The sequence below is a fragment of the Scyliorhinus torazame genome, chromosome 5 (genome assembly GCF_047496885.1).
Source record: "Scyliorhinus torazame isolate Kashiwa2021f chromosome 5, sScyTor2.1, whole genome shotgun sequence".
In the NCBI taxonomy this organism is placed as follows: Eukaryota; Metazoa; Chordata; class Chondrichthyes; order Carcharhiniformes; family Scyliorhinidae; genus Scyliorhinus; species Scyliorhinus torazame.
Genome location: NC_092711.1, coordinates 90,675,915 through 90,699,418, shown reverse-complemented (window position 1 = coordinate 90,699,418; position 23,504 = coordinate 90,675,915). Strand labels below are relative to the sequence as shown.

The 23,504-nt window shown below is 45.5% G+C and overlaps 1 protein-coding gene and 1 long non-coding RNA gene across 2 annotated transcripts in view; one reads left to right on the top strand and one right to left on the bottom strand.

Moving 5' to 3' along the window:
• LOC140417788 (uncharacterized) overlaps positions 1–22,825 on the top strand; it is a 30,178-nt gene extending 7,353 nt beyond the window's left edge. Inside the window, exons 3-5 of the mRNA XM_072501249.1 lie at positions 2,308–4,013; positions 12,705–12,758; positions 21,747–22,825. Of these exons, the coding sequence (XP_072357350.1) occupies positions 2,817–4,013; positions 12,705–12,758; positions 21,747–22,682 (2,187 nt within the window). The 5' untranslated portion in view covers positions 2,308–2,816 and the 3' untranslated portion in view covers positions 22,683–22,825. The remainder of the gene's footprint in view (positions 1–2,307; positions 4,014–12,704; positions 12,759–21,746) is intronic.
• On the bottom strand, positions 12,266–17,825 carry LOC140418918 (uncharacterized). The gene is made up of 2 exons (XR_011945417.1): positions 17,429–17,825; positions 12,266–15,043 (listed from the first exon to the last, which is right to left on the bottom strand). It is a non-coding gene; the product is annotated as an uncharacterized lncRNA (long non-coding RNA).
• Positions 22,826–23,504: the final 679 nt, after the last annotated feature.

Here is a 23,504-nt window from a genome sequence, read left to right as displayed (position 1 = left end):
TGGTATTTTTTCAGTCACACTGATCTTGAAAATCTTTCCTACAGACAGATCAGACAAACATTTCTTCTTCCACGTTCACAGGCCAATGATATGCTGGTCCTGATGAATGGAGTGACTGTTAAATCCTGATGTGAAGTTTGATTTGAGTTTCCATCTGTAAATCCTCCCCTTGTAATATTCTGTAAAAGGAGTTTACAAAAGTCATCACCATGGGCAGGCACGGTGGCTCAGTGGTTAGCCGAGGACCCGGTCCTGGGTCACTGTTCATATGGAGTTTGCACAGTCTCCCCGTGTCTGCGTGGATCTGGCCCTCACAATCCAAAAAGATGTGCAGGGTAGGTGAATTGGCCACGCTAAAATTACTCCTTGATTGGAAAAAAAGAATTGGTACTCGAAATTTATTTATTTTTGTAATTAAAACAAACAAAAGCTATCACTGTCAGTCCAGGATAGAAATTCTGAAGAAACAATTCTAGTTTCTCTGGAACATTTTTTCCTCTCTTGTTCCCCCAAAGCTGTAAATCCCCGTCCCACACACTCTCCGTCCTCCCTGGGCTGAAATCCAAACCCATCTCACCATTTCTTTCCTCCACTCCCAGTTTTCTCCCTCCCTCTCCTCTGCCTGGGTTCAGTTCTCCAGCTCCTGTCTGCAGACTGACAATAAAATCAATGGGTCTTATTGGGGGTTTGGGGCCTCCAGCGGGTGTTTGTGAATCCTCATTTGAGCCCATCCTGGAACCATGCTAAATTGCACCTTAATTGGGAAAAAAAAATACATGAAGGTTCAAGGCTCCACAAGTGTTTCCAACTCCTCCCACCCATCTCCTTAACAGGTTGGCGCATTTATTTGTCTGACTAAAAGAATGGTTTCTGGTGGCACCGCGATTAGCACTACCGGCTTACGGCGCCGAGGACCTGGGTTTGATCTCGGCCTCGGGTCACTGTCCGTGTGGAGTTCGCACATTCTCCCTGTGTCTACATGGGTATCACCTCCAGAACCCAAAGATGTGCAGGATCGGTGCAGTGGCCACGCTAAATTGCACCTGAATTGGAAAAACAATAATTGGTTACTCTAAATTTCAAAAAAGGATTGTCTCTTTCCTCAGGTTCACAATCAAAGGGGTGGGTTCCCCAGGAGATGGCTGACATTTCAGGGCAATTAAATTAATAATGTAATGTAAACATTCACCTGACGAAGGAGCAGTGCTCCGAAAGCTAGTGATTCGAAACAAACCTGTTGGACTTTAACCTGGTGTTGTAAGACTTCTTACTGTGCTCACCCCAGTCCAACGCCGGCATCTCCACATTATGGCTACCATTGACACCGCAGACTGCCGGCTCAAAGTGGAGAGGATCTCCAGGAAGATCGCGCAAAACGAAGATTCACCTGAGGAAGGAGCAGCGCTCCGAAAGCTAGTGATTCGAAAAAAACCTGTTGGACTTTAACCTGGTGTTGTAAGACTTCTTACTGTGCTCACCCCAGTCCAACGTCGGCATCTCCACATCAAATTAATAATGGACAGAGATATGTCTCGTGTTGTTACATGGAACAAATTTAATATATTATTTACCGTTCTGGAATAAGGTGAATGTATTATTATTTCTCGTGTTGTAATATAAGACTGTAGCTACGTTATAGATTTCCAGTCATCTCTTCCCTCAGAGGGTTGTTAGTCTTTGGATTTCTCTTCCACAGGGACCAGTTGTATCTGGGGGTCATTGAATATATTGAAGCACAAGTTGGACAAATATTTTATTGACAATGGAGTTAAGGGTTATGGGGATCAGGTAGGAAAGTAGAGTGAAAGCTGAGATGAGGGGGGATCTCTTAACTCGAGGATGTGGTGAAGCTTTGGAATTCTCTACCCCAGAGGAATGTGGAGCCTCAGTCATCAACTATGTTCAAGACAAATATTGATAGGTTTCTAGATATTGAAGATATTAAGAGATATGGGGATCATGTGGGAAAATGGTGCTGAGGTAGATCGGCCAAGGATCTCATTGAATAGTTGAGCTGACTCAGTGGGCTGAATGGCCTACTCTTGCTCCTATTATAATCTCTGCATCCTGGTCAGGAAGCAGTGAGCTGAGCTTGGATCTGTCAATCAACATGAATCAGCACCTTCAGGAGAATTGGGAGGGTGAATATTAGATCCAGCAGAGTGAGAATGGAGGGAGATTGTGTGCGATGGAGATTTACAGCTTTTGGAGAACGAGAGAGGAAATAATGTTCCATAGGAACTAGAAATGTCTGTTCTGAATTTCTATCCTGTACTAACTGATGGCTTTTGTAAATTGTTTTTAAAGGATATTGGAAGAGGAGAAATTGTAGACAGAAATCTCAAATGTCACACCTTGATATGACAAACTCACTCGATTCCTTCTGATCTGAATATCATCGGGCTCTGAATATCATCGGGCTCTGAATATCATCGGGCTCTGAATATCATCGGGCTCTGAATATCATCGGGCTCTGAATATCATCGGGCTCTGAATATCATCGGGCTCTGAATATCATCGGGCTCTGAATATCATCAGGCTCTGAATATCATCGGCAAGAAGGAGAAATGTTTGTCCAATCGGTTGGCTTCAGATGAATTTAAACAGGAGTGTGACTGGAAAAGCACCGAGACCCACACAACACACACCTGGGTGAGAGTGTTCCAGTGAACTGACTGTGACAAGAGCTTCAACTATTACACAGCCTGAAAAAACATCACACCATTCACAGTGAGGAGAGACAGTGCACATGTTCTGTGTGTATACACGGCTTCCACTGATTGTCCAATCTGGAGAGACAAGAGGAGACTCAAAACATGGAGAAACTGTGGAAATGTGGGGACTGTGGAAAGGGATACAGAGTCCCATCTGAGCTGGAGATTCATCGACGCAGTCACACTGGGGAGAGGCCGTTCACCTGCTCCCAGTGTGGGAAGGGATTCACTCAGTTAATCAGCCTGCAGACACACCAGCGAGTTCACACAGGGGAGAGGCCGTTCACCTGCTCTCAGTGTGGGAAGGGATTCACTCAGTTATCCAGCCTGCAGACACACCAGCGAGTTCACACTGGGGAGAAGCCATTCACCTGCTCTCAGTGTGGGAAGAGATTCATTGATTCATCCACCCTGCGGAGACACCAGCGGGTTCACACTGGGGAGAGGCCATTCACCTGCTCTCAGTGTGGGAAGGGATTCTGTGATTTGTCCAGTCTGCCGAGACATCAGCGAGTTCACACTGGGGAGAAGCCATTCACCTGCTCCCTCTGTGGAAAGGGATCTACACAGTCCAATCTGGAGAGACAAGAGGAGACCCAAAATATGGAGAAACCGTGGAAATGTGGGGAATGTGGGAAGGGATACAGATTCCCATCGGAGCTGGAGATTCATCGACGCAGTCACACTGGGGAGAGGCCGTTCACCTGCTCTCAGTGTGGGAAGGGATTTACTCAGTTATCCAGCCTGCAGATACACCAGCGAGTTCACACTGGGGAGAGGCCATTCACCTGCTCTCAGTGTGGGAACGGATTCACTCAGTTATCCAGCCTGCAGGCTCACCAGCGAGTTCACACTGGGGAGAAGCCATTCACCTGCTCTCAGTGTGGGAAGAGATTCATTGATTCATCCAACCTGCAGAGACACCAGCGAATTCACACTGGGGAGAGACCGTTCACCTGCTCTCAGTGTGGGAAGGGATTCCGTGATTTATCCAACCTGCGGATCCATCAGCGAGTTCACACTGGTGAGCACCCGTTCATCTGCTCTCAGTGTGGGGAGGGATTCACTCAGTCATCCAGCCTGCAGACACACCAGCGAGTTCACACTGGGGAGAAGCCATTCACCTGCTCTCAGTGTGGGCAGAGATTCCGAGCTTCATCCAGCCTGCGGAGCCATCTGCGAGTTCACACTGGGGAGAATCTGTTCACCTGCTTTCAGTGTGGGAACGGATTCAGTGATTTATCCAGTCTCCAGACACACCAGCGAGTTCACACTGGGGAGAGGCCATTCTCCTGCTCTTAGTGTGGGAAGGGATTACAGAGAAACGTAGAAAATAGGAGCAGGAAGGGACCATTTGGCCCTTTGCGCCTGCTCTGCCATTCATTATGATCATGGCTTATCATCCAACTCCATAGCCTAATCCCGCTTTCCCCTCCGTATCCTTTGATCCCCTTCGCCCTGAGTGCTATATCTAACTGCTTCTTGAAAACATACAATGTATTGGCCTCAACTATATCCTGTGGTAACAAATTCCACAGGCTCCCCACTCTCTGGTCAAATAGATTTCTCCTCATCTCCGCCTAAATGGTCTACCCCTTATCCACAGACTCCAACCTCTGATTCTGTACAATCCCACAATCAGGAAAATCTTTCCTGCATCTACCCTGTCAAGTCCTGTTAGAATATTATAGGTTTCTCTGAGATCCCCCCATTCTTCTGAACTCCAGCGAATACAATCCTAACTGATTCAATCTCTCATATGTCAGTCCCACCATCCCAGGAATCAGTCTGGTAAACCATCGCTGAGCTCCCTCTAGAGCAAGAACATCCTTCCTCAGATAAGGAGACCAAAACTGCACACAATGTTCCAAGTACGGCCTCACCAGGGCCCTGTATAGAACAAAAAACAATACAGCCGAGGAACAGGCCCTTCGGCCCTCCAAACCTGCGGTGGTCACGTGTCCTATCTAGACCAACCACATGTATCATATACCCTGTCTGCTCATGTACCTATCCAGATCAGTCTTAAAGGTCTCTAACATATCTGCCTCAACCACCTCACTTGGCAGTGCATTCCAGGCCACCACCCTTTGTGTAACAAAACTTCCCCCGCACAGTACCTATCAGAGGAAGTAAAATTAAAGTGAAGCGGGATCTGGAATTTGTATTCAGAAAATATTCACAAGGTGGATGCAGGTGAACAGAGAGCTGGAGAATCTTTAAAGTCAGTGCATGAACTTCTGTTTGAAGCAGATGTATTTATGACATGCCAATAATTTAGAATTGTGAAAGATGGTCTGCATGTGGGGAGGATGAATCTATGTTGATCGTTACAACATTTTAGTCGAAAGGTTTTACATTTATACTTAGTGGCAGCTCAAGTATTTGTGCTGCTGATTCAGATCATTCTCGTAGCTTCAGTATGTTGTCAGCGGTATGTAATCAAGAAATTAGCAGCTTATAGTTGTGAAATAACTAAGTTAACTAGAAATCAGTTCTCAGAAGTCAATCACCTTCTCACGTTGGGAGATTTGTAATAAATAATCGATAACATATTAAGAAATCGACCAAATATTCTAGGAATAGCTCATTTCCTCTCTCATTTCCATAGCAGCTGCTGGGTGTTCTGATCTGTTCTCTCTGCCCAGGCTGTGTCTTGAGCACAAATCCTGAAACTAGATGTTTTGAACTCTGATACAATTACATCTCTATTGCATCTCTATACTCATACATAAACCATTTGTCTGTGTAAAGGTGAAAACAGGCTCTCAAGAGGAAAATAAAGTCACTTTGGGCAAATAAGAAATTTTGCAATGATCCATACTGGCTTCAGCTCAGCACCCACCCCCGTTGAAGTGGTAAATAACTTATTCACACCAAAGAATTGAGACAAGTCAATTTATTGGCAAATGCTTTTGGGAGACAGCCAGGCACTCCGCAGTGCTCGTGGTCACCTTCTCAATTATACAACGGCAATTAGCCTCTTTTATACATGTACACTTGGTTAGTTCCTAATTAGCTTGGGGGGGGGGTTCCATACACTACCAATTAGGCCCCGCTAGCAACAATTAGTTTCCAATCACATTCCTCTGAGACGATCCGTTAACTATCGTGCACATCTCTTGGTCCACAATTACAAGGATAATAGGTGTCTCAATAGTTACCGGTCAGTTTGTCAGTTACAGAATGACTCAGCAATTAATCGGAACGTGGCAGATGTCAGTAGGTGACTGAGAGAATGACTCGCCAGTAACCGTATACTTAACAGGTCAGTGCAGAATTAGATTGCCGTGGTAAGTAAGCTAGTATAGAATGACTCAGCAGTCCACACTATTGCAGGCCTAAGCTAATAATTAAACATAATAAAATAGAGAGATTCCTAATGAATAACCTCTAATATAAATTTCCCTTAACAATCCCTCCTTTTGGTCAAGAATTGTGTTAACAATTCCTCAGACCAACACTATTCCGGTTGCTGTCTTGTTTGCATTTCTTATATAAACACATCATCATATTTGTCACCCCCTTTTTCCGCGTCGTCTTCTCCGTCTGGGTCGGTGGTGTACATGAACGGGATGTCTTCTTGGTGATGTCTACTGGCATCATCCGAACCATAGCCATCTTACAACATAGATTAAGGCATCCAATGATTATACAGCATACAATTATAATAACGACAAGTATTATCAATCCATGCATCAGGTAGGACCCCCATGGCCGAGCTATGAGAGCTGGCTCTGAGCTGACCCTGTATTTTTAGGGTTTATATCCCCCTTCTAATTGTACTGACTAACATATATCCCTGATCTTTGTCATTTGTGTGTTCATGTCGCGATTTTAAATTATGCTCCGAAATCAATTATAAATTTATCCATATCTTAGACCAGTGCCGATAGACCCTTTTTCGTTCTTCCCTCCAGTCCAATCACCGTGAACCATAGCTGTTGCTGTACAGGAAGGTAACACAATGGCTATATCCATATGTCCCACTACCTCTAAAGCATTTTACTTCCTTGGGGTAGCAGCACCGTAGAAGCTTCCTCATGTCCCTTAGAAACAGCACACAACTCAGTCCATCAGTAACCGAAAGGATCTTTGTCCATCACTGGCTGTCTAGTGTCCCATTTTCCATCATCCAAATTGCTTTCCGTTTCTCATTCGAATGGTAAATTATGATATCATGTACTATCCACTGATTCCCTTGCATACACATAGGACAAGGTACGTATTCACATGCAATTCTCGTTTGCTTTTATGGAGACAACTGTCTGTTCCCAGCAATCCTAAACACAGTATCAATTTTATCAGATCCATCCTTATTACTTTAAATAAAAAATGTCCCAAAGTCTATACCGGCCGCGCGCTACTGTCCGCGTTCCCGTTCAGCTTGCTTGGAGGTCAGAGAGGAGAGGGTCTGTAAGCCAAGCAAATCACATATATTCAAATATTGGTTTCAATTGTCGCCTGCGTGCGTCTTGAGTTAAGTCCAATGTTTCCAGACCCCTTTCCCTCTCATGTCTGTACATGCACAAGTATCGCCACTAATTATAACTTGGTATGGCCCGTTCCATTTAGGGGCAAAATCGGGTTTTGCAGATAACGTTTTCACCATTAGACTCCCAGCAACACGGATGTCAGGAAGTGTCTCAAGTTCTCTCTGTGTGTCTCATTGTTCCTGACTGTCCTTTACTGATTTACGCATCTCTTTCTGTTGGGCGCACAGCTCCAGTACATAACATCTGATTCTATCTTTCAGCGGACCTACATCGGCCCCACCAGTGATAATGTTCTCTGGTAGTTGAATTGCCCACCCAGTCATTAATTCATACGGGGTCAAACCAGTTGTCCGGTTTGTTGTAGCCCTTAATTTCATCAGGATTACGGGTAACACCTCAGTCCATGTTAGTCCCGACACCTGAATAGCTTTTGCCAAAGCATTTTTAAGGGTTCAGTTCATTCGTTCTACCATTCCAGAGCTTTGTGGATGGTAGGGGATGTGGAATTTTTGTTTAATACCCATGAGTTGGCACACTGTTTTTATTACTTTCCCAGTAAAGTGTGTTCCGTGGTCAGAATCAATTTGTAGCAGTACTCCCCATCTCGGGATGACCTCTTCTGCCAATATTCTGGCCACCGTGGTGGCCGTGCAATTCCAAGTAAGGAACGTTTCCACCCACTGGGTAAATTGATCAATAATCACCAAACAGTACGTCTTCCCATGGGATGGTGGTAGGGGTCCTGTGAAGTCTAGCTGTAGATGTTCCCACGGCCCTTTGGGCCGGGGCTGGTGTCCCATTTTTATGGATCGACCGGGATTATATTGCGCACAGGTCACACATCGGTGGCAATACCGGGCTATGCCTCTCCCCATTCATTTCCACCACCATTCCTTTTTCATACTAGCTGTCATGGCTTCCCTTCCTGCGTGCGAGAGTCCATGATGTAATTTCAGGAGGGTATTTAGTATACATTCTGGCGCTACCACTTTATCATTATATCTCCACACACCACCATTCCCTCTCTGGACTCCGCATGCTGTCCATCTCTCTCTCTCAGATGTCCGCGTGCAGCTTTTGGATATCTATTTTGTTTTCTATCGGGTCTGCTGCAGCTACTGGGAGTTCATCAACTACCTCTTGTTCTAATGCGAATTGTGCTGCTCTATCTGCGGCTTGATTACCTTTAAATTGTGTCCACTCAGGGTCCTCCTTTCCTGGTTCCCATTGGTGGGCCTTGATCTTGATTACTGAACTTGCTCTAGGGATCTCACTAGCCTTTAATAGGGCTTCTGTCCTCTGTCTGTGTTTGATTGGGGTTCCGTCTGTAGTTATGAATCCTCGTCGTCCCCATGATGTCATATAGTCGTGTACTACCCCGAATGCATACCGGCTGTCAGTGTAAATATTCACAGCCTTTCCTTCAGATAATTTTAGGGCTTGTGTGAGTGCCACTATTTCTGCTACCTGTGCTGAAATCCTCCATCGGTCCTTCCTGACTTTATTGTTTTTAACCTGTCATTGACCACTGCCCAGCCTGTCCGGGGTAACCCCTCCATGTATTTACGGGAGCCATCAACAAAAAGGGTTACCCCCCAATGCTGTCTAAAATATTTTTTTCTGGAGTGTAGTTCTCTTTTCTTCGCCCGAACAAGTATGTCTTTTATTTTTTCCATCTGAAAAATGAAATGCACAGATGTACTTTCTATTTGTGTTTGGATACTCCAGAAGTGCCCTCTCCACGACTTCCAGATTTCCTTTGCCATCATTTCTTTCCTTTTTCTTTTTGAATAGTTTGTTGTCTTTATCATTAATGTACATCATACAATTAAGGCCTGTTAAGTCTCCTTCTGTCATGCACCCCCGAGTGAGATTCGAAAAAACACAAACGCCTCCTCTTTTGCTCGCTCAGTGATCCAAACCGGTCGAAACCTTACCCTGATACATTTCGGGTATTGCTGCTGCTTTTACTTCAATTTCTTTATTTTTGATTATGACCGGATCGTTATGAAGGTAAGTTCCGAACATGACATTTAACTTTATCATCTGTCCTATCAATGCTGCTAACGGGTTTTAATTCACAGTCTTCCCACCAATTGGGTCATGTGTTTTAATTGTGATACAATTTATTTTGCTCCAGACACCATGCTTCTCTAATTCAACTGTATGTTTACCCAAATTCTGAACAATTGTGTCTTTACTTTTTCCAGCGTCACTGATTACTTTGCCTGTGGTTTTAGTTGGTAGCTTCACCCAAACTTCCTCTGTGTTATCAATTGGTTTTAATACCTTAATTTTTCCTGCATCTATTTTCATTAAATCTTTCCTGCCATCAGATTCTCATTTCCTGATACTGCAAGTAATTCTCCTAATCTAATTTCTGGTCCACTATCTTTATTCCCTAAAGCTCCTTCGACCATGTATTTAACATTCCAAACATCATTTTTTTTTCTTCCCTTCTGAATTTCATGTCATCATTGGGCACTAGGACCCAGGTGGACCTATGCCGTGTCAATTTCAAAGTAACTTCCTGCAAGCAGCTGCCGAATTAACTTCTAATTGATGTGAAACTCGGTTGTGAATTACAACATTTTTAAAACTACAAACACCAAAGGAAATTCACAAATCCTTATTGAACACACACACATTTACCCACTTTAGTTTTGCAAATTCGAAAAAGCTTTCTAACTCCTCTCACAGTTGCTGGGCGTAGCATCTGTTGGACCCTATTATTTCTCTAGGTCTACTGGCATTTCTTTGAGTCCTTGTGAGATTAGATGTCCTAAATATAGCACTCGTTCTTTTCCAATTTTGCGCCTCTTTGGGACTCACTTTAAATCCCGCAGTGTTCAATTCGCTAAACACCACATATAATGCTGCCTGGAGTCTGGACCTGGATTCCGAGGCTATCAGTATATCATCTACATACTGTAATATTGTACATATCCTTTCATTAAGTCACTCCCCATTAATGTTCCCTCATTATTTTAACATTCATAAAATCGCATTGGTATATACTAGTTATTTATTTCCACCAGCGTGGTTTCGCTTAAATAGGCGGGTGTTTTACTTCCCCCTACCCTGATTATATGAATCATTTTATTTCAGTTAGGCAGGGGCAAGTCAGTAATTGATATAGATGCTCCTGTGTCCATTTCACATTGTCAGCCCCCCACCAGTGCAGACACATAAATCCTCCCCTCTTTTTTGCTCTTAATTATGGGGGCCGCAGACGGTCAGTCTATCTTTTCCTCGGTCCCCTATTTGTGACTGCAACGGGGTCCTCCATTCCCAGATGTTTCCTTTGGTTTTCAACCGTTCTTTGCGAAATGTCCCTGTCTGCCACAGTTGTAACATTTTAAATTTGGCTGTGTCGCACCTCCGCTACCATAAGCGCTAATGTTTTCTTGTTTTATTTGCCATTTCTCTTCTCCGTATTCCTCAACATTCATCGCAGGCCCTGAACAATCGTTCCCCATGTTCAGAGGCTCCCTCTCCCTTTTGTTGAATCTTACTCCAATTAGTTGGGGCAGTCTGTACTGCTGTTTTGAATGGGGCGAAGTCCGCCTGTTGGGCGTCCATGGCGTCCACTTCGACAAGGAGGCCAAATGCCTGCGTCCAGACACCAATCTGGTGGTGATTGGTCTGTCCAGGCCCCTGTACCAGCCTCCATTTATCCTGAGGGCACGCGGCTCTGACCAGCTGGTGAATATCCCACAAATGCAGTTGGTGTCCTACCCACACGGTATCTAAGTCTGTCCAAAATTTAGCATTTGCACTTTGGGGTTGTAATTTGCCCAAGAAATCCCATACTTGCTGTCTTTCCCCAGGGATGAAGGGTTTATAAGTTGCCCTTGGTTGTGCCTCAGTTCTTGTCCTGGTCACCGGGGCCATATTACATCTTCCGTATTCCTTGAGGTAGGAGGGGGGCTGTTGCCCCCTGTTGTGTTGTCTCATAAGGTGGAAGGAGACCCCAATGATTCTTCTCCAACAGCTGATCCCTTTTTTCTAATTCCCTTACCCTAGATTCTAATTTCCTTATCTTGTCTTTGTCCTCAGTCCATTTTTTGGTAGAGGTCGATATTTGTTCAATTAGTCCAGCCAATTGGTGTACTAACAATACTCCTGCTTTTGTAGTTTTATCTTTCTTTTCAATATCTATCCATTTCCTTTGTTGTTCCAATGTCTGAGAGACATTCCAACCATCTCATTCTCTCAGTCACTGAACCTTTTATGAATTGACTCAAGTCTTTACCACCATTTGGTTATTCTGTCCCGGCTCTCTCAAAGGGGTGGCCAGCTGCTCGAGTCCGGAGACAGAATCCCATCCTCGGTAAATAACTTATTCACACCAAAGAATGGAGTCAAGTCAATTTATTGGTAAAAGCTTTTGGGAGAAAGCCAGGCACTCCGCAGTGCTCGTGGTCACCTTCTCAATTGTACAATGGCAGTTCGCCTCTTTTATACGTGTACGTGGGTTAGTTCCTAACTAGCTTGTGGGGGTTACATACACGGCCAATTAGGCACCCCCCAGCAACAATTAGCTTCCAATCACATTCCTCTGAAACCATTTGTTATCTAATGCTCACAACTCTGTTTTCAATTATAAGGATAACAGATATCTCAAAAGTTAACGGTCAGTTTGTCAGCTACAGAATGACTCAGCAATTAATCGGAACATTGAAGATGTGTTCGTAGGTCAGTTAAAGAATGACTCGCCACTAACCCTACTTATCAGGTCCTTGCAGAATTAGATTGCCGTCGTTGTCAGTCCACACTATTGCAGGCATAAGCTAGTGTCGAATGACTCAGCAGTCCACACTATTGCAGGCATAAGCTAATAATTGAACATAATAAAATAAAGAGATTAAATGAATAACCTCTAATGTAAATTTCCCTTAACAGCAGTAAATGCTGGCCCAGCCAGTGACCCCCACCTCCCATGAATGAATATTTTTTAAGAAGGCTCATTGTTCAATCTGAAGACTAGTAAGAAACTGTTTCTTTGATTGGATTTGGTTTATTGTCACGTGTACCGAGGTACAGTGAAAAGTATTGTTCTGCGTACAGTCCAGACAGATCGTTCCATACATGAAAAAACAAACTGCGGATCTTGGCAGTTTGTTCAGTTCACAAAAGAATTTAATGGCTTTCCAGATGCAGATTAAGATTTTAATCAGCCTCTGAAACATAGCTAGACAGTTCATATAGACAGACACAAACGATACTGTCACTGAATTCGAGGAAATGGCAGAGATTTAACTGAACCACATTTTTTAAAAATTCGGCCTTAATGCCAGAGGATCAGAATAAGCCACTCGGGGAGATGAGGAAATCCAGGCTCAGTGCGGATTTGCTGTCAGCCCTCCTTTCTTACACTTGAACGGTATTTAGGCTGCAGAATGTTTCACACCAAAACACAGAGGGGCCAAATATAAGCAACACATAATTCTCAATTCACTTCCATTTAACGATATTTGACTTTATTTAAAAGCTCAACAAAGCACCATGGGATCTGTATTACGAAGTGAAACGCTTTCTTTTCTTGGTCAGTCATGTTTGCAATTCAATGGTGTATATTTCAGAGTTATCCAGTTTGAAATGACGACACGTGATAAATATACTGATGCAATGAATAACAAAACCAATATTGAGTAAAGATTCATGGGATTTCTGTTACCCAGTGAAACACTTTCTTTTCTTGGTCAGTCATGTTTGCAATTCAATGGTGTATATTTCAGTTATTCAGAGTGAAAACTCGAGAGCTATTCAATTCAAAATGAAGTCATATATAACAAATAAATATACTGATGTTCAACATTGAATAATGAAACAAATATTGAGTAAAACTGGTGGAAATTTTCTGCAGGAAGATAAGAATGAAGTATTAATGATTGAACAGAGAGCATTATTCCATTACATATTTACTGAACAAATGCAAAAGTACAGTATAAGTTCGACATCTTATGGTCTTACAAATTGAGACATCTGTTTTAAAGGCACAACTGTCTTCATGTAATAAGTGACCTGGCCTCCCAGCCGAACCATTGAAAGCCGCAGCAAGACTGTGCAGTTGAATCTTGCACAGGTCCATTAGGTACTGGTCTTCCAGCTGTTTCTGTAGCATGGAGGTTATCACATTCACCTCACGAGCGAAAGGTGTCGGATTCGAAATTGGCAGAAGCATTAAATGCTTCTAATTTATGATGTGGAGATGCTGGTGTTGGACTGGGGTGAGCACAGTAAAAAGGTCTTACAACACCAGGTTAAAGTCCAACAGGTTTGTTTAGAATCACTGGCTTTCAGAGCGCAGCTCCTTTCCTCAGATGAATGAAGATGTGGGTTCCACAAACACATATGTGCAGCAGGGTAGCACAAGTGGATAGCACTGTGGCTTCACAGTGCCAGGTCCCAGGTTCAATTTCCCGCTGGGTCACTGTTTGTGCATAGTCTGCACATTCTCCCTGTATCTGCATGGGTTTCCTCCGGGTGCTCCGGTTTCCTCCCACAGTCCAAAGACGTGCAGGTTAGGTGGATAGGCCATACTATCCCAAAAGGTTAGGAGAGGTTATTGGGTTACGGGGATAGGGTGTAAGTGAGAGTTTAAGTGGGTCGGTGCAGACTCGATGGGCCGAATGGCCTCCTTCTGCACTGTATGTTCTATATGTAGAAAAATTCAATGATGCGAGATGGTACTTTGAATGCGAGGCTTTGCAAGGAATTAAGTCTTTACAGGTCAAAACGGTGCGACTGGAGAGAGGGATAATCACAGTTTAAAGAGGTGTGAATTGTCTCAAGCCAGGACAGTTGGTAGGATTTCACAAGTGCATGTAATGTGACATGAATCCAGGGTCCCGTTTGAGGCCATACTCATGTGTGCGAAACTTGGCTATCAGTTTCTGCTCGGCGATTCTGCGTTATCGCGAGTCCTGAAGGTCGCCTTTTCATAGAATTTACAATGCAGAAGGAGGCCATTCGGCCCATCGAGTCTGCACCAACTCTTGGAAAGAGCACCCTACCCAAGCCCACACTTCCATCCTATCCCCATTACCCAGTAATCCCACCCAACACTAAGGGCAATTTTGGACACTAAGGGCAATTTTGGACACAAAGGACAATTTAGCATGGCCAATCCACCTAACCTGCACATCATTGGGCTGTGGGAGAAAACTGGTGCACCCGGAGGAAACCCACACACACACGGGGAGAACGTGCAGACTCTGCACAGACAGTGACCCAAGCCGGGAATCGAACCTGGGACCCTGGAGCTGTGAAGCAATTGTGCCAACCACAATGCCACCGTGCGTGCCTTGGAGAACGCTTACCCGAAGATCAGAGGCTAAAAGCCCTTTACTGCTAAAGGGAACATTCCTGCCTGGTGATTGTTGCGCGATGTCCATTTGTCTGTTGTCACAGCGTCTGCTTGGCCTCACCAATGCACCATGCCTCGGGACATCCTTTGCTGCAGCGTATGAGGTAGACAACGTTGGCCGAGTCACACAAGAATATACCGCATACTTGGTTGGGTGGTATTCTTACGTGTAATGGTGGTACCGTGTTGATGATCTGACACGTCTTGCAAAGGTTGCCATGGCAGGGTTGGGTGGTGTCATGGTCGCTGTTCTCCTGAACGCTGGGTAGTTTGCTGCAATCGATGGTCTGTTTGAGGTTGCGCGGTTGTTTGATGGAATGTAGTGGGGATGGCCTTGGCAAGATGTTTGTCTCTATCGATGACATGTTGAAGGCTGCAAAGAAGATGTCGTAGTTTCTCCGCTCCAGGGAATTCATCAGGCAAATGAGGCACCGGGAGTTCTTCCACAGACCCCAAGAGGCCTAAAGCGAACCCAATGAGACAAACAGTGAATCAGAACAGCAGACTGAGAGATCTGTGGGACTGGAAGATCCAGCCAGCAGGCTGGGCTGGAAAACCCCTCCCATTGAAACAATCCGATCAGCTGATTCTACAGCTCCTCTTCCACTAAACCACTCTGTAAAACTGCCTCGAAGACCTTTCTTGTCCACATTCTGAACTCACATCTTGCCCCTCTTTTCCTGCTATTTCCCATCGTGCTCATCTTGTCTGTGAGACTTACCCATTGCTCCTTTGACCTGATTCTCACAGTCTTAAAATTTACAGTGCAGAAGGAGGCCATTCGGCACATCGAGTCTGCACTGGCCTTTGGAAAGAGCACACTTCTCAAGCACACACCTCTACCCTAGCCCCGTAATCCTAACCCCCACTTAACCCTTTTGGACACTAAGGGCAATTTAGCATGGCCACTCCACCAAACCTGCACATCTTTGGATTGTGGGAGAAAACCGGAGCACCCGGAGTAAACCCACGCAGACATGGGGAGAATGTGCAGACTCTGCACAGACAGTGACCCAATCGGGAATCGAACCTGGGACAGTGGAGCTGTGAAGCAACGGTGCTAACCACTGTGCCCCTGATTTATTGGATTCAAGTTCAAATACAAGCCACGATGAAGCATCTGCTGTGGTGGGGTTTGAACCTGCATTCTCAGAGAATTGTGCTGGGTCTCGGGATTACTCATCCAGTGACAATCCCACTACACCATCACCTACCCAGTCAAGCACTTTGCAGAGCTCGTCCAGGATATGAACCCTGGAACTCTCACATTTTGGAAACCCCCTAAGCGAAAATCATACCCCACGGTTTCAATGGTATCTCCATGGAGTCAGTGTCGTTGTCCGTTTCCTCTTTAGACAATCAAGTGAAGCTTGTTCCTCACACAGAACACGTGTATGGTTTCTCCCCTTAGTGAATGGTATGATTTTGCAGGCTGTAACTAGTTAAAGCTCTTTCTACAGTCAGTTCACTGGAACACATTCACTCGGGTGCATGTATGTCTCGGTGCTTTTCCAGTCACACTGATGTTTGAAATATTTTCCCACAAACAGAACAAACATTTTTCATTCCACATTCATAGCCTAAGAATATTCAGGTCCTGATCAATTAAGTGACACTGTCGGATCTTAATGTGATATTTGGTTTGTTTCCTGTTTAAAAATCCTCTCCTAATGCCCTGGAATAGGAGTTTACAAAGGTCACACAATCAGTACAAGATAGAAATTCAGAACAGACAATTCCAGTTTCTGTGGAACATTTTTTTTCTCTTCTGTCCCCAAAGGTGCAAATCCCCGTCCCACACACTCTCCCTCCTCCCTGGGCTGAAATCCAAATAAAGTATTAGATCATTATTTCTGTATCCTTTTACCAATGTTATATAATTAGAGGTAAGAATATGCTTCATAAGTCACTTCCTTCATGACTTGTGACAGACATTAATCTGAATTACCCTGACTAACCAATTAGAATAACAGATGTGAACCTTGTGTCCAGAACTGACTGTGTGGAGATCTGATGAGCAATCGCAAAGGTTGTTTCTCCAAACCTTCCTGGGTTTCCTTTGTTCTTCCTCTCGAACTAAGTTATACCGGATATCAGACTCAGGGCTCATTCTGGTTCTCTTCCTGCTGACTAAATAACTTCAATCACATATGGAGAAGACTGAACACACTGTTCGGTCCCTGCTCCAATCTCCATTCCTGACATACCAACTCTATCCCTCTCCCTCACAACAGTCTGAGACTTAGCCAGTCTCTTTGTAAACTTGGTTTCACACTTGATCCAATAGGAGCTTCTGACCTCATAGAATTTACAGTGCAGAAGCTGGCCATTCGGCCCATCGAATCTGCACTGGCCCTTGGAAAGAGCACCCTAGCTAAGCCCACACCACCACCTAGCCCCGTAACCCCCCCTAACCTTTTTAGATACGAAGGCAATTTACTGTCGTCACCTCCCGATTCGACAATTTCATTACACACCTGGCTGCTCTCCCACATTCTACTTCTGCAAATTAAAGCCATCCAAAAATCTGCTCCCCATGTCTTACTTCACAGCAAGTTCCTTTCCTCTATGATCCCTGTGCTCCGAGACTTGCATTCACTCCCAGTCAATTCTCACCCTTGTTTTCAAATCCCTCCATGGCCTCGTCTCTCCCTGTGTCTGCCATCTCCTCCAGCTCCACAACCCCCTGAGATATCTGTACAGCTCTGATCCTGGACTCTTGTACACCCCCGATTCTAATTACTCCACCATGGTTTTAAGTTCCCTCGGCCCCAAGCACTGAATTCCCTCCCTAAACCTCCCCATCTCCACCTCACTCACCTCCTTTCAGACTCTTTAAAACTCACCTCTTTGACCAAGTTTTTGGTCACCTGCCCTAATACCTCCTGTTGTTTCTGGGTGTCTCACTTTGTTTTATAATGTTCCTGTGAGGTTGACTGGGATGATTTATGATGTTAAAGGTGTTATATAAATAGAAGTTGTTGTTGTTGACTGTAACCCTGACCTCCTGTTTTACAATATCCCATTGGTTTCACAACAAACTCTGATGTTTTGCCCCCTGCGGGTTTGCAGCCTCTATAAAGACGGCGGCCGTTAACTCAGGCCTGTCACCGGGAGCAGGCCGCAGCTGTCCCGCCGCTCGATGCAAACCCGGACCCGGAAACTTCTTATTGGGGTTCGGGGCCTCCACCGGGTTTCAGTGAAACCTCCCGGCCGAGTGCAGCATCGGCACTGCGCATGCTCCAGCTCACCATGCCCTGGGAATGATTGACGGCAGGTCGTCCAATAGGAAGAGGGGACGTGACTGGGGGACCGAGCGGAGCGGCTGGTCCTCCAACCAATCGGAGTGAATGAGGGGCGGGGCAGAGCGAGGTCGCCCACGTGAATTGGAGCATGCGCAGTGCCAATGATAGCGCAGGATTCAGGCAGTAGGGTGGAAATCGTCCACTGGTCAGATCCCGCTCGGTAAGTCATGAGGGATGGACAGAGCCGGTTGAGGGGTCGGGAGGCTTCATAAACATTCCGTGTAGGCCCTCAGCCCCGAATACGGAGCTCGGACACGGCAGTGGAGTCGGCGAATGCTGCTCGGGCTTTTACCCGAGACAGGCCCGAGTGGACGAAGTACGCGTCGGAGCGCATGCGTAGTGGGCGAGAGCGCCGGCTTTGCTCCGCCTCCCATTCACCCTGATTGGTTGGAGGCCCAGCCGCTCGGTCAGTCCTGTGCTAACCACTATGCTACCGTGCTGACCATCGAAGATGACCATGGTTTCATGATGTGGCGATGTCGGCGTTCGACTGGGGTGAGCACAGTAAGAAGTCTTAAAACACCAGGTTAAAGTCCAACAGGTTCAAATCACTAGCTTTCAGAGCACTGCTCCTTCCTCTGGTGTGAATTGTCTCAAGCCAGGACAGTTGGTAGGATTTCGCAAGCCCAGGCCAGATGGTGGGGGGTGAATGTAATGCGACATGAATCCAAGGTCCCGGTTGAGCCCGTACTCACGTGTGCGAAACTTGGCTATAAGCTTCTGCTCGGTGATTCTGCGTTGTCGCACATCCTGAAGGCTGCCTTGGAGAATGCTTACCCGGAGATCAGAGGCTGAATGCCCTTGACTGCTGAAGTGTTCCCCTCTTTAACCTGGGATTACCCCTCTCTCTGGATCTGTAAAGACTTAATTACCTGCAAATGCTCGCATTCAAAGTATCGTCTTGTATCAACTTTGTCTCTATATGTTTCTAGAACATACCACTTCATCCACCAGAGCAAGGTGCAGCGCTCCGAAAGCTCGTGATTTCAAACAAACCTGTTGGACTTTAACCTGGTGTTGTAAGACTTCTTACCATGGTTTCATGGTCATCCGTAGACATTCAATGAATTCAAATTTTACCTTCTGCCTTAGTGAGAGTCAAAGCAGGGAAATCATTAAGACAGTCAAAAACATTTTTTGGTAATTTTCTTTGAGCATTTCTCTTCAGCGGACATTAAAATATTGAAAATGGGATAAAGGTTGTTTGGCTGACAGTCGATCACTGTCCTGTAAGGTACCCAGTCCTTTTGCTTCCCAATTGGCCGAGGAAGGCAGTGTGTCACAAGGATGGATATGTTGACCGATTAATGGCTGGAGGATGGTGGCAGGTCATGTGATCAAACCTCCAGGAATACATTTAATCAAAGTTGGCAAGGAAAGTAAACTGACAGTGAGGTTTCTGTAAATTTACAGGATACTGGAAGTGGAGGTTGAACAGGCGGGAAACGCAAACCAAACATCACAACGTGATCTGACAGTCATTCAATTCATTAAAAACTGAATTTCAGCAGCATCTAGGTGTGGAAGGTAAAAGGTTTGTCTGTTCTGTCTGTGAGGGAAGATTTCAGGTCTCAGTGTGACTGGAAAAGCCTCGAGATTCACAAACCCTGGTTAGACCAAACCTGGAGAACTGTGTTCAGTTCTGGGCAACAAACCTGAGGAAGGATGGAATGGCCTCGGAGGGAGTGTAGCACAGATTTATCTGAGTGATATCTGAACCCCCCAGGGTTAAATTACAAAACTAGCCTGCACAAAAGAGTCAGTGACATGATGGCACAGAGAAGGGCATTCGGCCCATTGAGACAATGCTAGCTCTCTGGAGCAATCCAATTAGTCCCATTCTCCTGCTCTATCCCTGTATCCTCGTAGGTTTATTTCCCTCAGATGTCTATCCAATTTCCTTTTGAAATCAAATCATTCATTGTGTCTATTTTCAAACTCCCTCATAGGCAGCAAGTTTCAGGTCATTGCCGCTCGCTGTGTAAAAACATATCTCATATCACTTCATATCTCCTGTACCTTTTACATACAAACTAGGAACAGGCCACTCGGCCCCTCGAGCCTGCTCAACATTCAATAAGATTGCGGCTGATCTCATTCTAACCTCAACTCCACATTCCTGCCTACCCCTGATAACATTTCACCTCCTTGCTCATCAAGAATCTATCCAGCTCTGCCTTAAACATATTCAAGGACTCTCTTGCCACTGCCTTTTAAGGATGTGAGTTCCAAAGTCTTACAGCCCTCAAGAGAATAAAAAATCCTCATCTCCATCTTAAATGGGCGACTCCTTATTTTGCAACAGTGATGCCCTCGTTCTCGATTCTCCCACAAGAGGAAACATCCTCTGCACATCCACCCTGTCAAAACCCCTCAGGATCTTATATCGTACAATCCAGGTTTTACCCAAAACTTTAAATCTGTGTCCCGACTGCTTGTAAGATCAGTGAATGGAAACAGTTCCTTTGACCACCCGATGGAAATCTGGCATATCATAGAATTTACAGTGCAGAAGGAGGCCATTCGGCCCATCGAGTCTGCATCGGCTCTTGGAAAGAGCACCCTACCCAAGGTCAACACCTCCACCCCATCCCCAGAACCCAGTAACCAAACCCAACACTAAGGGCAATTTATCATGGCCAATCCACCTAAGCTGCACATCTTTGGACTGTGGGAGGAAACCCACGCACACACGGGGAGGATGTGCGGACTCCGCACAGACAGTGACCCAAGCCGGAATCGAACCTGGGACCCTGGAGCTGTGAAGCAATTGTGCTATCCACAATGCTACCGTGCTGCCCACAATATTGCGTACCTGAATCAAATCTCCCCTCAACCTCCTTTGCTGGAACCATTCTGGTAAATCTCCTCTGCACCTTCTCCAAGAACCTTCACATCCTTCCTTTTTTTTTAAATTTCAGAGTACCCAATTCATTTTTTCCAATTAAATGAATTTAAATGCAAATTAGAGTGGCCAATCCACCTAGCCTGCACACCTTTGGGTTGTGGGTGCGAAACCCATGCAAACACGGGGAGAATGTGCAAACTCCACACGGACAGTGACCCAGAGCTGGGATCGAACCTGTGACCTCGGCGCCGTGAAGCAGCAGGGCTAACGTTCTGCGCCAACGTGCTGCCCACTTCACATCCTTCCTGACGCGTGGTGACCAGAGCTTCATAGAATTCTTACAGTGCAGAATCATAGAATTTACAGTGCAGGAGGCGGCATTTCAGCCCATCAGTTCTGCACTGGCCTTTGCAAAGAGCACCCTCCTTCAACTTAAGACCATGCCTCCACCCTGTCCCCGGAACCCAGTGTCGCCAACTAACCTTCGGACACTAAGGGGCAATTTAACATGGACAAACCACCTAACCTGCACATGTTTGGACTGTGGGAGGAAACCGGAGGAAACCCGCGCAGACACGGGGAGAAACTGCAAACTCCAGACACAGTCACCGAGACTCGAATTGAACCCGGGCCTCTGGAGCTGTGAGGCAGCAGTGCTAACCACTTTGCCACCTAAAGCATAGTTTCAGTATCAATATTTCAATTTATGAAGCTCAAGGTCGAATATGCTTTGCCAACTACTCTCTTAATATGTCTTGTAGATATACAAAATCCCTCTTCGCCTCTTTCTCGCTCCTCCCAAAGAGGCAAGTTGGGTTTTATAACAATCCAGCAGTTTTCATAGTCGCGTTTTCCCAGGGCCGGCCCCACAAATGACCAGATTCATTCAGCTCAATTTCACAACCTGCCTTTTGTGTTTTTGTGGGTTCTCTCTCACTCCCTATTTTCTGTTTTAAATCAGTTTCACAGGGTGTTCGAAGGGGAGGCTTCAAAGTCCAGAAACTCTAACCTAACATCACTTCAGGATCTGACAGAGTCCTCAATTTATCATATCCTGAATATCATCGTACTTTGAACATGGAAGGAAAAAGCATCGTTCACAGTGAGGAGAAACCGTACACGTGTTGTGTGTGTGGACGAGAATTCAGTCGATCATCAGGTCTCACAAGCCACAAATGCTGTCACACTGAGGAGAAACCGTGGAAATGTGCAGACTGTGGGAAAGGATTCTCTTCTCCATCCAAGCTTGAAACTCATCGGCGCAGTCACACTGGGGAGAGACCATTCACCTGCTCCAAGTGTGGGAAGGGATTCACTGAGTCATCTAGTCTGTCTACACACCAGCGAGTTCACACCGGGGAGAGGCCATTCACCTGCTCCAAGTGTGGGAAGGGATTCACTCGGTCATCCAACCTGCTGAGTCACCAGCGAGTTCACACTGCTGAGAGACCGTTTGAATGTCCAGACTGTGGGAAGTGCTATAAAAATTCTGGGAATCTGATGTTCCATCAACGTGTTCACACTGATGAGAGACCGTTCAGGTGCTCTCATTGCGGGACTGGGTTCAGGCAATCATCTGACCTCACTGCACATCAGCGAATTCACACTGGGGAGAGACCATTCACCTGCTCCAAGTGTGGGAAGGGATTCACTCAGTCATCCCACCTGCTGAGTCACCAGCGAGTTCACACTGATGAAAGACCGTTTCAATGTGCAGACTGTGGGAAGTGCTATAAAAGTTCTACGAATCTGATGGTCCATCAACGTGTTCACACTGACGAGAGACCGTTCAGGTGCTCTCACTGCGGGACTGGGTTCAGGCGATTATCTAACCTCGCTGTACATCAGCGAATTCACACTGGGGAGAGACCATTCGCCTGCTCTGAGTGTGGGAAGGGATTCACCACTTCATCCCATCTGCTGAGTCACCAACGAGGCCACAAGTAACGACAGTGATTGGATTTTGCTGTTCCTCACATTCAGGACTGAATCGTGTTCATTTGGATCTCTTTCTGCTGATGATAAACTCCAGCCCATTTACAGGGGCTAATAATCTGACTAAAAGTCAAATAAATCAGATTGGTGTTAAATACGCAGTGTGTTGAAACTTTTTAATATCTCTGACCCAAGTTAGTTCCTTTTGAAGTACTCTCGCTCTCCCCTGTCTCTTCCATCCTCATCTCCAACAAGAAGTGTGAGGAGCTTCTTTGTAACTGAGATTTAGTAAATCCGATCAGCTGCCTCTGCTGCTTCCCTCCCTTCCACGAGCCCACCGGACCAAACTGTCTCTAAATTTCATACTTTCCCGAGCCCTAAACCCACAGCTTTCTCTAGTGTCTCTCCCATCGACCCTATTCCCACTCAGCTACTGATCAGCCAACTACCCTGTGTCCATGGATATTGTCAACATTTCTCTCTCTTCAGCTACTGTCCCTCTGTCCTTCAAATCTGCCATCATCACCCCCTCCTCAATAAAACAACCCTTGACCCTGCGATCCTTACAAATTACTGCCCCATCTTCAACCTCCCTCTCCTCTCCAAACTTATTGAACATGTTGTCATCTCCCAAATCTTTGCCCATCTTTCCCAGAACTCCCTTGTTTGAATCTCTTCAATCATCTGCCCTGTCACAGTAGGGAAATACAAGAGACAAACAGAATCTTACCCGGAGAGAAAGACAGACAATCCGGGAGCTTGGATCCAACACGGAAATGTTCATAAGACCAGAAGCAAGGGTAGCAGTACAGTCATTATCGAGAGACAACAATA